The sequence below is a fragment of the Crinia signifera genome, chromosome 5 (assembly GCF_055691185.1).
Source record: "Crinia signifera chromosome 5, ASM5569118v1, whole genome shotgun sequence".
In the NCBI taxonomy this organism is placed as follows: domain Eukaryota; kingdom Metazoa; phylum Chordata; class Amphibia; order Anura; family Myobatrachidae; genus Crinia; species Crinia signifera.
Window position 1 is genome coordinate 164,679,549 of NC_139221.1, and position 15,409 is coordinate 164,694,957.

At 42.2% G+C, this 15,409-nt stretch overlaps 1 protein-coding gene across 3 annotated transcripts in view; it reads left to right on the plus strand.

Moving 5' to 3' along the window:
- GOLGA4 (golgin A4) overlaps window positions 1-15,409 on the plus strand; it is a 107,872-nt gene that overhangs the window by 9,851 nt on the left and 82,612 nt on the right. For 2 of the 3 annotated variants that reach the window (XM_083188235.1, XM_083188236.1), the window contains exons 3-4: window positions 1,365-1,463; window positions 13,173-13,226. In XM_083188235.1, coding sequence (XP_083044361.1) covers window positions 1,365-1,463; window positions 13,173-13,226 — 153 coding nt within the window. The remainder of the gene's footprint in view (window positions 1-1,364; window positions 1,464-13,172; window positions 13,227-15,409) is intronic. The other variant, XM_083188237.1, reaches the window with a different exon arrangement.

Here is a 15,409-nt window from a genome sequence, read left to right on the forward strand (position 1 = left end):
GTTTTGCAGGTCTCCTCACAGAATCACGTGAGCTAATTTGCTCCACCTGTGTATCTTTTCAAATGTGTCAGTGATTAATGAGTGCAGCTGTGCAGCAGCTAGGTTGTCTGGAAAATGTTAACTGTTGGTAGCTCTCGAGGGCTAGGGTTGGCTACCACTGGTCTAGATCCACACATATTTTTCACTTTTTTTTTTTTTTTGTCCCGAATGTCAACATACCGTGTTTCCCCGATAATTAGACCTACCCCGAAAATAAGCCCTACCCCAGATTTTGGACATTGGTCAAAAATAAGCCCTCCCCCGAAAATAAGCCCTATTAATATTTGCCTAAAACGGAGTGCAGGCATTAAATTGTACCCCATCGCCACCCATGCTAACCCCCCCCCCTCACCTCTGCGATACAGGCTTCGACTGAAGCCGTTTTAGTTCCCGGTCCCAGGGATGCACTGCGGGCAGCGCGTGATGTCACCGCACACATCATGCGGCTGCAGCAGGGAGCAGTGGCGCAGCCAATAAGAAGAAGTGGAAAGTTGGTGAGCAGGACTCTTAATTCATATTGAAAGGGGAAATGGGGGCTGTTTAAAAGGACTGGGGGCATGTTAAAGGAGGACTGGGGTCATTTAAAGGAGGAATGGGGGCTGTTTAAAAGGACTGGGGGCATGTTAAAGGAGGACTGGGGTCATTGAAAGGAGGAATGGGGCTGTTTAAAAGGACTGGGGACATGTCATTAAAGGAGGACTGGGGGCATGCTATTAATATAAGACCTACCCCGAAAATAAGCCCTATTGTCTTTTTTGTTGAGAAAAAAAAAATAAGACAGTGTCTTATTATCGGGGAAACACGGTAGTCGACACAGACACCCTGACAGTGCACCTCGTCCACTCGCCATGCTTCAGGCTCACTATTCTATTGCCCCTCTATGCCCTAGTGGATGGTAGGGCATGATATATCGCCTGTCAGCTCAGAAAAGAAGTGCAAAACCCATGTCAATCTATTTCAGACGTCTACCTAACCCATGTCGACCGTTACTGTGTCTACCTAAGAACTTTAACAATGGTTTATGGTTAATCTTTTCCAACTGTCTAAAATCCTCTGACGTCCATAATGAAATATCTGATTAATCCGTATGTTTTCTACTTCTTTTTCATTTTGTTAGACTGAATGCAGAATGTTCATTTAAGCTGGTGCACAGGAGAAGGCTGCTGTATCCCATAGTAACAATGTGGCATATATCCTCTTTTTCTATGCACCAGTTTCCTTAAATATACCCAACTGGGAAATGTGAAATGTTATGTAAATGAAACCCATCTTTCCTGTCTGATTATTTATCTCCTCATTCCATTCCATTGCATTGTATGGCACAGCTGCTGGCCGGGATGATAGCAGAGCCTGCTTTACTCTCTGAATACACTATTTTTGCCCTGGACCAAACCAAAAGGTCCAAACCACAGAGTGACAGTGTGGTGAGTCCACCCTTCCTTTCAGTGGTGCCTGAAGTGGAATTATTCTAGATCTGCTTCTAGAACCCTCCAGTAGTAATTCAATACCCTCTGTGTATTAGTAACTACTAATTGGCATTTTGTTTATCTGTGCTTTCTCTGTGGGGTTCCTTAATTTAAAGGATTAACCTGTTTCTATGTTAATATGTAAATGTTTACTCATCCTGCTTTCTTGACCAGGCTTTTGCACGAGCCTAGTATCCCGGTGCTTCTACTTAATTACTCATTAACCTGCACAATTAACAGCTCTAATATCTTATTTTGTGATACAGTATGTAACCATAAAGGACAAAGATAAATATGTATGTTTATACTGTAATATGCTGCAAAAAAGCACATAACATTGCTTAGAACTGGTAATTACATATACTACAATTGTGTATAGTTTGAGAAGACTGTTCACTTAATTGAAAGGCAACAGTGAATAAGTGTCAAGAAAATGGTCAGTTACTGTTTTACTTACTTACACATGACCTGTACCACAATATGTGGTAAAAACAATACGCATTACAAATGCTACCTTTCACATAGGTATAAATGCCTGACAATTGTTTGTCTGAGTTGCTTATGTTTTGGGTATGACTTACTAACATCAGAGTTTGGGCAGTTCCAAATATATTATTTAGTTGTGTTGTTTGACTCCCACATTGTGATACGTTCTAATGAAAGCTGTAAATTCTGCAGCCTCCTTGGCACATTACACACCTAGCATTATACAGACCTCCCACTGTATGTGTACAGGCCGAGCAAATGCATTGGACATTACATAGCTCGTCATGGTGCTCATATTAGGAGTCACTATAACCAGGGCTATTTTTCAGCAGGCTCCAGCAGAAACTGAGGCCCTTATTCTAGTTCACTCTTTCTGGCAAAATATTTCTTAGATGGACAAAACCATGTGCACTGCAGGTGAGGCAGGTGTAAAATCCCACCCAAATCTAATTATCTCTGCACAAGTAACACCTGCCTCACCTGCAGTGCACATGGTTTTGTCCATCTAAGAAATATTTTGTCAGAGTGAACTAGAATAAGGGCCACAGTTCCTGCTGGAGCCTGCTGAAAAATAGCCCTGACTACAACTAAATGTTGTAATGTTAAATGGCATATTCCAGTGCCTGGTACAGACTATATGCAGTATAAATACAGTAGACTAATATTGAACCGCTTGTTTGGCATTCTTACTGGGGTGCAATGCATACTATAGGGTGTTGTTGCTACCATTCACACTCCATCCCATCGGCCCATTGCCCGCTTGGCCTTAACATCGGATTTAATTGCATCCGCATAGTTCTCAGTGGGAAAATGTCAGTCTGGCCGCACATTTGTAGAGATCTGGGATAATGGGTCGACACTGTCTATGTCAACAGTCATTAGGTCAACCACTGTTGGTTGACGGTGTCAAGGTCAACACCTAAGAATGGGCGACATACCCTAGGTCAGCATGTACTTGGTCAACACTCAAAAGGACGACAGGAGTTTTTCATGTTTCACTACACCATAGGCATGGTTACAGCAGTATAGTAGGACACCATAAAGTTTAGTGTTGCTTTTGTCCACCTCAGGGGAAAATTTTACATTCTAAAGAAAACAGACAGGGAAGTTGCCCATAGTGACCAATCTGGAGCTGTTATTTTTTGATGGAAGATAATTAATAAAGCTATGTGCTGATTGGTTGTTATGGACAACATATCCACTTTTTTTGATTGCTCTCACTTTGCTGTTACAAGTGGGGTTACAGGGAATGGTTAGTGGATGGTTAGAGAAAACCATGGAAAGACATAAGTAGATGACTGACGACCAGCTAGCATTGTAACTGGACAGGGACTAGGTAGTGTGTTGTAATAATGAGGATTGGACAGGGACTAGGTAGTATATTATGCTTAGGACTGGACAGGGACTAGGTAGTATGTTGTAATGCTGAGGACTGGACAGGGACTAGGTAGTGTGCTGTAATGCTGAGGACTGGACAGGGACTAGGTAGTGTGTTGTAATACTTAGGACTGGACAGGGACTAGGTAGTTTTTTTTTTTTTTTTGTTTTTTTTTTTAATTGTGTGATTTTTATTGTCAGAAATAAATGTATACACTACTGTACAAATGAAATAGCACATTGAACAAATGTGACAGGCAGAAAAGAGATATCGATAACTATAAACAATCAAAAGTCTTTCATTGGTGTCTGCGTTCAATCTCCTTGGTGTTCTTGTCCATTGTAATAACATATACAAATTAGTTTGACAATAGCACAGAGTGTACAGGTGAATCAAATGCTTGATGAATTTTCTCCCTAATCAACTTAACCTAAAACCCATAAGATAGGGTCGTCGTCCCCCCCCCCAACCCTCATGAAGAAAAAAATATATAAGAAAAAGACAAGAGAACTAACTAACTTAAAAAAAAAAAAAAGTAACATTAAAATGCAATGCAGATGGTAACACAGCACACCAACCAGGTTATCATTCAAAGAGATGTAGGCAGTAGAGGAGAGATGATAATTCTGCCTAAGTCCTGGCGGGCAGCGTACGGGGGCCCAGCGGGAGCATTCAGAGTGAATGTATAGACGAATCCTGTAGGGGTTTACCAGACAGGGCAAACCTAGAGGAAGTCCAGCTACGCCATTTAGCTATGTAGCACCTTGATTTATAGGAAAATCTCTCGTGTCCCACAACTTCAGTAACAAGGGCCCTCCAATTGTAAATATTCGGATGGGAAGCGTCCAACCATTTCCTGGCAATCTGGACCTTAGCTAGGGAGACCAGGCAAAGAACTTATTTATATATGGGGGGCGAGTGAGATTCCCAAAGGCCCAGAGCAAAAATACAATATCTGGGGTCTAAGTTGGAAGAGATGGTTTAGTAGTGATTATGTCGGCCCAAACCGCCTCCCAAAAGGTCAACACCGGCGGTCAAGACCACAGCATGGGCCAGAAATCTGCACCAGGTGAGGCACATCTAGGACAGGCGTCATCAGATCTTAGACCTGCTCGGAGCATGGATACTGGGGAGCGATAGGCTCTATGTAACACATAAAATATTTCAAACGGGGTAGCATACCTGACCGAGTCAAGGACCTCAGCCCACTGTTCCCCATCTAGTGACCCAACATTTAGTTCCCACTTGGCTTTAAGGGGGTTAAGACTATTAGTGTCTGTCCGGCTGACTCTATTCTTGTAAATGGTGGAAACTTGTTTTGTAGTGGCCAGATTTTGGAGCAGAGTCTTAATTGGGGAGTCAGAGGTAGGAGGGGGGGAGTCTTTTAAATTTAAATTGAAACCAGTTTAAAAAAACTGTCTTTCGTATGGGGCAGCCATTTTCCAAAAGTCACTTTTCTTATAAGAAAAGTGACTTTTGGAAAATGGCTGCCCCCATACGAAAGACAGTTTTTTTTAACTGGTTTTCCTATAGGGCAGCCATTTTCTGAAAGACACTTTTTTTCATAAGTGCTTCCGACCATACAGAACTGCAGTGCCGGGATCCACAACGGAGGTACCGGCTGCACGGGGGTAAGTCGACACGGGGGGGGGGGGGTGTCGACACGCGCGCGGGGGGGGCGCGGGGCGGGGCGGCTCCAGTGCTGTGAATATTTAATGAGCGCTCATTAAATATTCACTGTGCTGAATTTAGGACCCAGCTCATTGGCTGGGTCCTAAATACCGTTTCAGAACCCAATTTTGAGCCTAAAATACCGGTTCTGAAACGGGTAGGACCCTGCATTTTAACCGGTTAGAAAAAACGGTATTTTCTAACCGGTTAAGTGGTCCTGCACCTTTCAGACCGCACAGATTACCGTTTTATAAACGGTAAAAAAACGGCAATATACCGTTTACAAAGTGCGGTCTGAAAGGGGCATTATAGCCTCCACCATAGACGGAGGAAGAACACCCTCCCTTTTTAAGATCATTGTATAACTGGAGAAGGTAGGGCACAAAGTATTCTTTAAACTTTTTATAGACCTCTATCGGTATACCATGGCTGCCTGGGGCTTTTTTATTGGGAAAAGAGACAATAGCAGCCTCAATCTCAGAGGGCCTTATGTCAGCTTCTAAGAGGTCAATAGACTGTTGAGAGAGGGAAGGTATATTGACCTCCATGAGGTACTGCTTTAATTGGGAAGAAGTATATGTTACCCGAGACGTGTAGAGAGATGAATAGAAGGATAGGAAAACCTGTGCAATCTGGGGTGGAAAAATACTCCCTCCCCTGCGAGTCGCAAATCTTTTGGACGGAGCTGGAAGATCTCTCGTTTTAATGCTGAGGACTGGACAGGGACTAGGTAGTGTGTTGTAGTGCTGAGGACTGGACAGGGACTAGGTAGTGTGTTGTAGTGCTGAGGACTGGACAGGGACTAGGTAGTGTGTTGTAGTGCTGAGGACTGGACAGGGACTAGGTAGTGTGTTGTAGTGCTGAGGACTGGACAGGGACTAGGTAGTGTGCTGTAATGCTGAGGACTGGACAGGGACTAGGTAGTGTGCTGTAATGCTGAGGACTGGACAGGGACTAGGTAGTGTGTTGTAGTGCTGAGGACTGCACAGGGACTAGGTAGTGTGTTTTAATGCTGAGGACTGGACAGGGACTAGGTAGTGTGTTGTAGTGCTGAGGACTGGACAGGGACTAGGTAGTGTGTTGTAGTGCCGAGGACTGGACAGGGACTAGGTAGTGTGCTGTAATGCTGAGGACTGGACAGGGACTAGGTAGTGTGTTGTACTGCTGAGACAGCTGGAAGGAGTTGAGATGTCAGGTGGGAATAAAGGTAGAAACAATACGAATGATAGGCTGGCAGATGGATGCAGGAGTTTAGTGCAGCTTATCATGATGCTGATGGGAAAGGTTTCCCTCTTCTAGACTTTGTCTAGGTCAGTACCATGTGGTTGACATGTACAAAAGGTGGACATGACAACAGTCAACACATGCTTTGGATTTTCTATGTGTTTCCCCAACATTTGCTTGATTTACTAAACACATTGACTACGATTGGGAATAGTCGTCTTGCCTGACGCATGACGAGCAGATACATTTTTACTGGTGCTGGTCACATATTGCAAAATATAAAAGATTTCACACAATAATTTGTCACTCATTGGCATTTTAACCTTCTGTACCTGTCAATGTAATAAATGTCAACCATTTAGTGTTCCCCTATTGCAGTGATTTTTACCTTGCGGCACACTAAATATGATTTTAAAATTGCCAAGGCACACCATGTGATCCCCACAGGACAAAACACATTGGCCTCCACAGAAAAAAAATCAAAAAAACCTATTGGCCTCCATATAAAAAAAACAATCACACTGGTCCCCATAGGTAACAGAAATAAAATACATTGGCCCTTTACACCTTTACATGAAAAAAAGAGACCAGTAGATAACAGTTGAACTGGTGGTGGCTGTAAACTGGTTTGGGCATTTTTAGATCTGGGGGCACACTTGAGAACAGCTTAAGGCACACTAGTGTGTCACGGCACAGTGGTTGAAAAACACTGCCCTATTGACTGCAGATCTTCAATAACACAGTGGAAAGTGCGGCTATAGTGTACGTAGGAGGGTCTTGTTCATGACCCACAAAGTCTTTTGTCTGATTTTGTTATTTTTTTTCAGTAGAACATTAATGGACAATATATATTAGTAGGTGGAATTTAATCTGTTCTTTGCAGGAATCCAACTAATACTTTTTTTTTTATTTGAATTAATGAATATTTTTTCTTTATCACAGTCATGTGAAAACTAAAGTTTACCCATTTTATATCGGCGTTTGATGCATATCCCGTCACAATTAGCAATGACGTGACTCTTAGTAGCCTTTAGTTGTAGAACTCCAATCTCATGTAAAACCTTTTACTTTCTGATTTTTTTATTCTTAAAGTGTGTGAAAAGCAAATAATTAGATTCAGTAACCTCTGGAACCACCTTTAACACTAATTTGAAGTAATTGATGGGTGAATTTAAAAACATCTTGCAACTTGCATCTTGTTATAGCACTGCTTTAATCCTTGATTAAAGTGTTTTCAACGTGTGTGGTCGACATGAGTTTTTCACAATTTCTTACAGTTACTTTAACAGTAAACCGAAGCATGGCAAGCAATGCAAGGGGACACGGTACACTCATCGGATGTCCATGTGCAACAACATAAAAATTGACATCCCGGAAAAACAAACTGGTCGACCATTTTCTGTTGCTCTAATCAACCATACCCGTACTTGGCTTTCTGAAGGTTCTGACACAGTATTGTAATGGATTTGATATCTGCAATTTTTGATTTTACCATTCCATAAAAAAAAATGTTGGGGTTAAATAATTACATTGTATAGTTTCTTAATGTGCCTAGGACCATTGTTGATTTTACAGAATTACAAGCTCATCAACCCTTCAGCATTATGCTTGGTGACTTGTATGCAGTTGTTATTGTGATATGCTTTGTTTTGGTATTCACCAAACATGTCTTTGTACAGTAAGACCAAACTGCTCCACTTTACAAGCTAATGTAGGCAATGTCACCTGACCAATTTCCTGGTGCTCATTGGTGAACATTGATGGTTGCATATCTGTTGGGGAATCTGTGAAATCCAGCATCTTAAATCTCTTATGGTGTGTACACACTTGTACAATGTGCACGAGATTTTGACTATATAGTCTTTATCTTTGATAAAGCTGCACTGCCACAAGCAGCGAAACGCGTTAGCTATAGCCTATAGCCTGGACCAGGACCAGCTGAACACATTTGGACCCTACCCATCAGATTCTCCAGTGTTCTGGGTGCCCATTTCCAAATCTTGAGAGACAACTGCCCATATACCATCCCGCATCTGCGGTTCATTGTTGTCGACACCACGTGGACATATCTCCAAGCAGGAATCATGGTTGGTTACAACGAACTGAGATCACTGACCAGTTGGTCTTAAAATTTTCCAACCCTGAGGACACCTGCCATTCGATCCCATCCCCAATATTGGAGCCTCTAAGCGACGTGAGACATTGTGGCCTAAACAGCTCGCAGCCCTACAACATCAATTGGGTTTCCAACCAACTGTGGCCCCACAGTCGCATCCATTTGAGGACCATTTGCTACTCAGCTTTCGGGACTGGATCATAATCACCATCAGTGGTAACTATTGGGCAATCCTCATTATTCCAGTTATTTACCCACTTCCACCATTCCTTGGGTCCATTCCATTCAGCCTCCGGTCCAGTTATTGATTTACCTTTTTATTGTTGTATGTAATTGATTTATGACATGTTGTTTTAATTGTTATTAAATATTTGTACGATTATTTCATCAATACCAGCGCCACTTCTTTTTCTTGTTTAATCCAGATCTGCACTATATAGTCTAAATTGTATGCAGATAGTCTAAATTGTATATATTGTTTGCAGATAGTCTAAATTGTAATAGTCATGATTGTACAAGTGTGTACACACCATTAGACGCACCAATCTCAGTAGATTTTTGGATGAAAGCCGCATGTTGTGAATTACCATCATGTTAAATTGCCCAGATACTATGCTAAAGTGTGGACCACTTAAACCAAAACCAATTGTTTTGGTGTTTTGATTTTGAGAGAAAGTCTCCTGGTTACCATTCTATGAGTTTCTGATAGTATTGGATTGATATTCTGATAGTAGGGGCATTAATTTTACCATTATTTTGTTTGTTTGTTTCCGGTTACCCTTTATTGGTTTAAAGGCAATAAAGTGGTACTTTTTTTTTTTTTTTAATAGCTAATTTTTGTTGACTTATTTGTCATTGTTTACAACCACAGCAAAAATGTTATGGGTTATTTTGTCATGTTCAACAGATTAATCAATTTTGCCACTTCATTGGAATTAAATGTTTGTTGTGTACTGCTGTGCAAAAGACAGATTTAAAAGAGGGTGTACCGTATATACTCTAGTATAAGTCGACCCGAATATAAGCCGAGGCACCTAATTTTACATTAAAAAACTGGGAAAACTTATTGACTCAAGTGGGACCCTCACTCGAGCATAAGCCGAGGGGGGCTTTCTCAGCATAAAAAAATGTTCTGAAAAAGTAGGCTTATACTCGGGTATATATGGTACTTTTTTTTCACATGACTGTATTTGTGCATTACCAATATCATTTGGTATCCAAGTTTAAAAACATTTTTTATGAGCTTCTATATGATAAAGATGACTGATTTTAAATGTAGTTCTCTATTTGGTGCAAATCTGTCACATATTACATGTGCAGTGTAATCACCTGACGCTTTCACTGGTTACCGGCCAGGGCTTCCTCTGTCCAGTCACTAGTGGACCGTCGCTGTGTAGCATCTACCTGGTCCATAGCACTGGTGAAAGGATGGAGAAGGTATGACATCTGAAGAGTATGTGGAGATGGACTGAAGGTAACGGTTTGTAAAGAGGAAACTGGATGGGTAGAGCAGTCAGGGTTTATTTACAGAGCTGAGTTGTGAAACAAGACATCTGTATACTTTAAAAATAAAAGGCCAATACTGTCACTAGTGAGACACAGCTAGTAGAAGTATTTCCCTTTAAATATCTGGCATAAACAAGCTCAGGAGTGTCTGGTTTTACAACCCTTCTCTTTGTAAATAAACCCCCAGGAGAGGCATACCCAGAAGGGAATAGAAGGAACCCCAGAACTCTGCGGTAACTATTAGTAAATAAGGGCATATGGTCGATTGGTCGACATGCTGAAAGGTCAACATTGGCAAGGTCGACGGTTAAAAGGTCGACATGGGGGTTTTCATTGTTTTTTTAGATGACCTATGCCGACATGCGGTATTTCATGCCCTACCATCCACTAGGGTGTGGTGGGAGAATAAAATAATGCGCCGAGCGCAGCAAGGCACCGTACTCGAAGCATCGGTGCTAAGTTTAAATGTCCATATTGACTGTGACGACATTTGGGTCAAAAACAGTGAAAAACCCCATGTCGACCTATTGACTATCGACCTTGTACCATTTCAACCTAGACCCATGTCTACCTTTCAGCATGTTGATTTTAGAGGTGTCGACCTAATGACTGTCGACCAACATGCTGTAGACCTAATGATCCACACCCGTCAGACGGTTATTAATTTTTTTTTATATAAAACCAGCTTGTACTTGCAATGTAGTTAAGTACAATAGTATGGCTTAAATAGGATGTTGTATGGCTTGCGTAGAAGCGATAATATATTGAGCCATGTTGTGCTGGCCCACCCATGAGTTATCGCACTAAAATTACAATGTTACGTTTTCCCGGCCAGTGGTCAAGTCTGCTGCCTGCACTGACACATCTCACATGGCCAAGGTTTCCTGTTACACCCGGTCTCCTTTTAGCCTGTGACTTGTTCCAGAAGGCTTGTGTGGAATTCTGCCCAGTCATCGGTGTTCATGTGCTTCACTAAATGCTTTCTGCAATTCTACAGAATATGGTACCCTTTTATGAGCTAATACATCTATTGCATGGGTTTAAGTGGCTTGTTAATTTTCATAAAAGAAGCCACATAACATTTAAACTAAACCTATTTATGTCCGTGTCCATATTGGTTGTGGGTTAACTCTCTAATGCGTTTATCATTTTTGTGTGATATACATACACATGATATATGCTAGTGCTTTTTATGGTAGATTGTTAATCTACATACAGTACAGGTGTGTCCTATTACATTAATGCTGCAGTTGTGACAAACAGCCCCTCTCTGACACTGGGTATGTTCTCTTTACCCCAAAATTTGTCTTGCTGTCAGTGTGATGGTCTTTCTCTTTTTGAGACTTGGTCTGTCTAGCTTAGATATGACACTAGTATACATGTGTGTGACTAAAGCTGGCCATACATCAGAAAGATCGATCTTAAGATCGATTGCGCTCATGATTGTGTACAATTTCCCTTGAAATCCCCGGCAGTCCTTGTTGGTTTTTGGACACACATCTACTCACAATCAGTCATCTGCTGCATAATTGTGTACACAAGATGTGCACACAATCTGCATACAATCCATCATACAATCAGTCATACAATCCATCTGCTGATTGATTGTATGATTGTGTACACAAGATGTGCACACAATCTGCATACAATCAATCTTATGTAGGGTACACACCAGGACGACCCGCTCACGATGCACATCGTGAGCGGGTCGTCAGTGTCTCGTCCGACCCGCTCACGGTGACGCGGGGGGGCACGACCCGCTCCCGGGTGCGGGTCCGATCCAATGGCGACCCGCACCCGGCTGTATGGTCGTCATTGAGATCCTACCTGCAGCAGGTAGGATCTCAATAACGACCGACCCGCGGGACCGCACATCGGAACGGTATCGGTCCACACCAGGACAGAAAAGGGCCCAATCACCACACAATCTACATCCAATTGGTCGGAATTGGATCTAGATTAAGGGGATCTAGTCCTGGTGTGTACCCAGCATTACAATCAATTGAGATAGTATGATTGGGTACAATATCTTTCTGATGTATAGCCACCTTTAGTCTCTCTAAATCTCTATATGAAGTGCTATGATGCAGCAACCACAGCTTTTTTCACTGCCAAGTTCTGGTGTTCTATATGTGCAGACTCCATCACACAAATCTAGAACTTAATCCGCACAGTCTCCTGGTGTGTCCTAGTTGCATCACATTGTGACCAAGATTAGGGATGGCCATTGTTGCCGTTGCCATCGATGGTTTCCATAGATGGAAATACGGCAACTGGCCATTGATGGTGTTAAAATATGCTATGGATGACCATCGATATTTTTTTCTATCGATGGTCATCCATTTTGGTTGACTGACTGGCCTGTGAGCCAATTAAAACGCGAGGACGGGGCTTCGTGGGTGCCGGGGGCGTCCCGGCACTTTGAAAAAAATAAAAAAGCAAAACATCGGTTTTGCTGTGCCATCGATGTAGAGAAACCATTTTGGTTCTCCCCCATCGATGGCAAAAGTATTCGACATTTCAATTTGTCGATGGCCATCCCTAACCAAGATGCATTTTAGGGTAAAAAGACTCCCAGAGCTAGCCAAATCACATGGCACTGGTGGCTCACTCATGTCAGACATAATGTTCCTTTTGGTATAGTTGTATGAGTACACATCTGTAGCTATAAATTTGAACACTTTTTATTTAGAACATTCGTGTAATTGGGGCATTTATGCAACCTGCTTTTCTAATATACATATTAACAAAATAAAATCCTTACTGGTATAAAAGCCATATATCTGTATTTATAATTTGGGCAAAATCAAACCTGGTCTAATCTGTGAAACACAGAAATGTCTTCAGATAGAAACAAGTATGGGATTCGTTATCTGGAATACTTGGTATGTGGCGTTTTCAGTATGAAATGGTTTGCCATAATGTAGTGCACCATAATTAAGTGGATTTAGTTTAATTCAAATTGACTCCACTTTTTTCACACTCTACTCATGCATTTCATTGTTTCGCAGTACTCCTTATAGTGATTATGGGAGAATAACTTTCATGTCTTTGTGTATGATATTATCACCAAGTTATTTATTCATTTTTTTTAAATTGTGTTTTTTATTTTTTTTAATACCTTGCTTTATATTAGGTTTCCAGGCAACATATCCCATAGCTGTATTTAGTTTTATTGTCCCGGGCACACATTCCTTATTTAACTGCAATAGAAGTAACTGTTACTCATTACTGTGTCTAATAAAACAGTTTATAAATTGCATATACCTTTTAACTCTTTATACAGAACCTGTCCAGGTCTGCAGACAGCGTAAATGGCAACGACTCTTCCTCCAGTCAGGTGAGTCTATCTTTAAACAATTTAAACATGGTTTGTTTTCAATATTTTGTTTCCGCATAATCTCTCAAGACTGATTTCCTTGCCGAAATATGCATTATTCAAAACCTATTGCAAACCAATGCATTTTAGAAAAGATTGACATGTTGTACATTCTTCTATACTGAAGAGATGTCTCTGTTACTTCTGCTATGGAAGGGGACATTCATCTAAGTCATAGATAGACTAGCTAGCACAATGGTAAATAAATATAAATGAATGAAGTTACAATAAAACTACAAAAGTGACCTAGCAGTTTAGCAGGTACTTGTTTCCTAGCATGGCACCCACGATTTTCATCTTATGCCATCGTATCGATCGCATCGCATGCGATGCGATCAGACCCGATTTTTAATTGTACAGGCACCCTGATTGGTGATTACTATGTTAAATGCACCCCCATTGTTAACGTCACCCCCACTATCAACGCCAACCCGAAGCGTGGCGAGCGTGTCACGGCTGGCGGGTCAGCTCAACAGCCGTGGCCCAACATTGAGTACCCCCCTAAAACTGAGTTTAGCAACAAGTTTTTTTGAAAATGGGTTTGGAGTATGTGTTGGGGGAATAAGATATTACAAAGGAGACCGGTCTTAAGGGGAAATTTTGTAAGATCGGAGTACCTTTTCACATGGTATGTTGCTATGCGTAACCAATCAGAATTTACAGATGGAGCCGCTTCTCCTGGCACGCCTTATGCTGGCCGCCAGAATGGGGCCCATGCGCACAAGACTCTTGCGCTCCCCATTCTCGGCAGTGGGACACCCGAGCGTGTAAGACGATCGTATGTCTCTGTCCGTCAGCTGTATTTATTTATATAGTATCTGATTGGTTACCCATAGCAACATCCCATGTGATCTAGAACTCTTAAATTTCCCCCTTACGACCAATTACTTACCTCCCTACGCGCCTCATCTTCCCTCATCAATACTCTCCCTATCACTACCGTGTCTCGGCTAATCCCTAACCTCAACTTGTCCCTCTGGAAACACAGTGGGATCACTTCCCTGGGGGATGTAGTAGACACTAATAAAATCCTCCCCTTCTCCTTCCTCCAGGAAACATATTCTCTCCCCCCTCACGAGTACCTCCACTACCTGCAGGTAGCACACTGGTGGAACTCTCACTTCTCCAAACGCCTCGCAACCCGACGGTCCTCTCACGACCCTCCCTGACACTCTCCAAAGGGGACATCTCCTTTTGGTACGACACCCTGATAACCCCTGTAGAGTTCACCAAAACATCGGCCCATAGAAAATGGGAAGCGGACCTGGGCATCCAGCTCTCCGCCCCCCAATGGCGTAAGATTTTCCTATCCTCATACACAATGTCTCGTTGCCTCAACCACTCGGAGATGCATATCAAATTGATCAATCGCCTCTACCTAACTCCAGACCGCCTCCACACCTTCTGGCCAACATGCTCAAATATGTGCTGGCGACAGTGTGGCCATATAGGTACCATTTATCATATCTTTTGGTCCTGTCCCAAACTTAGGGCATACTGGGGTGAAGTCTTTAAATTGATCTCTGAAGTGATCCAGCTAACCCTCTCCCCTGACCCCCTCCTAGCCCTATTCCATGTATACCCACAGGACCTCCCGACAGGAAAAACATATGTCTTAGGACATATCCTCATAGCGGCAAGGGCAAATTTAGCTCAACAGTGGAAGCAGCCTTCCCCTCCCCTCCTTCTTCTGGTTATTCTAAAGACGAACCATCATTTCCACATGGAGACCGGTTTTCAACCCTACTCTCCCAAACCCTCCTCACCCCACTCAAAGTGGGCTCCCTGGTCCACTTACACAACTGTGAGGGAGGGCACTAGATTCTTTCCCCCGATCGTGCCTGATCAATCAGCCACCCTTAGTCTGAACGAACCCCCTGATTCAGACCCTCCTTCCCCCCCAGTCTCTATTTAAGGATGTTAACCCTTGGTTTACGTTATAACTGATTTTGTGTTGTTATATTTTTGTATAGCTCGCTCTGTGCAGCGACATATTATGTTTGTTTTGCCTATGTGTAAAATTCATTGTGTAAAATACACTGCTCTATATTGTCCGTGGCCCAGAATGCAGTCTCCCCTACCCCCCCCTCTTCATTTCTGTACCCCATATAAAAACTTGTGTTAATAAAAATGTATTGATGTAA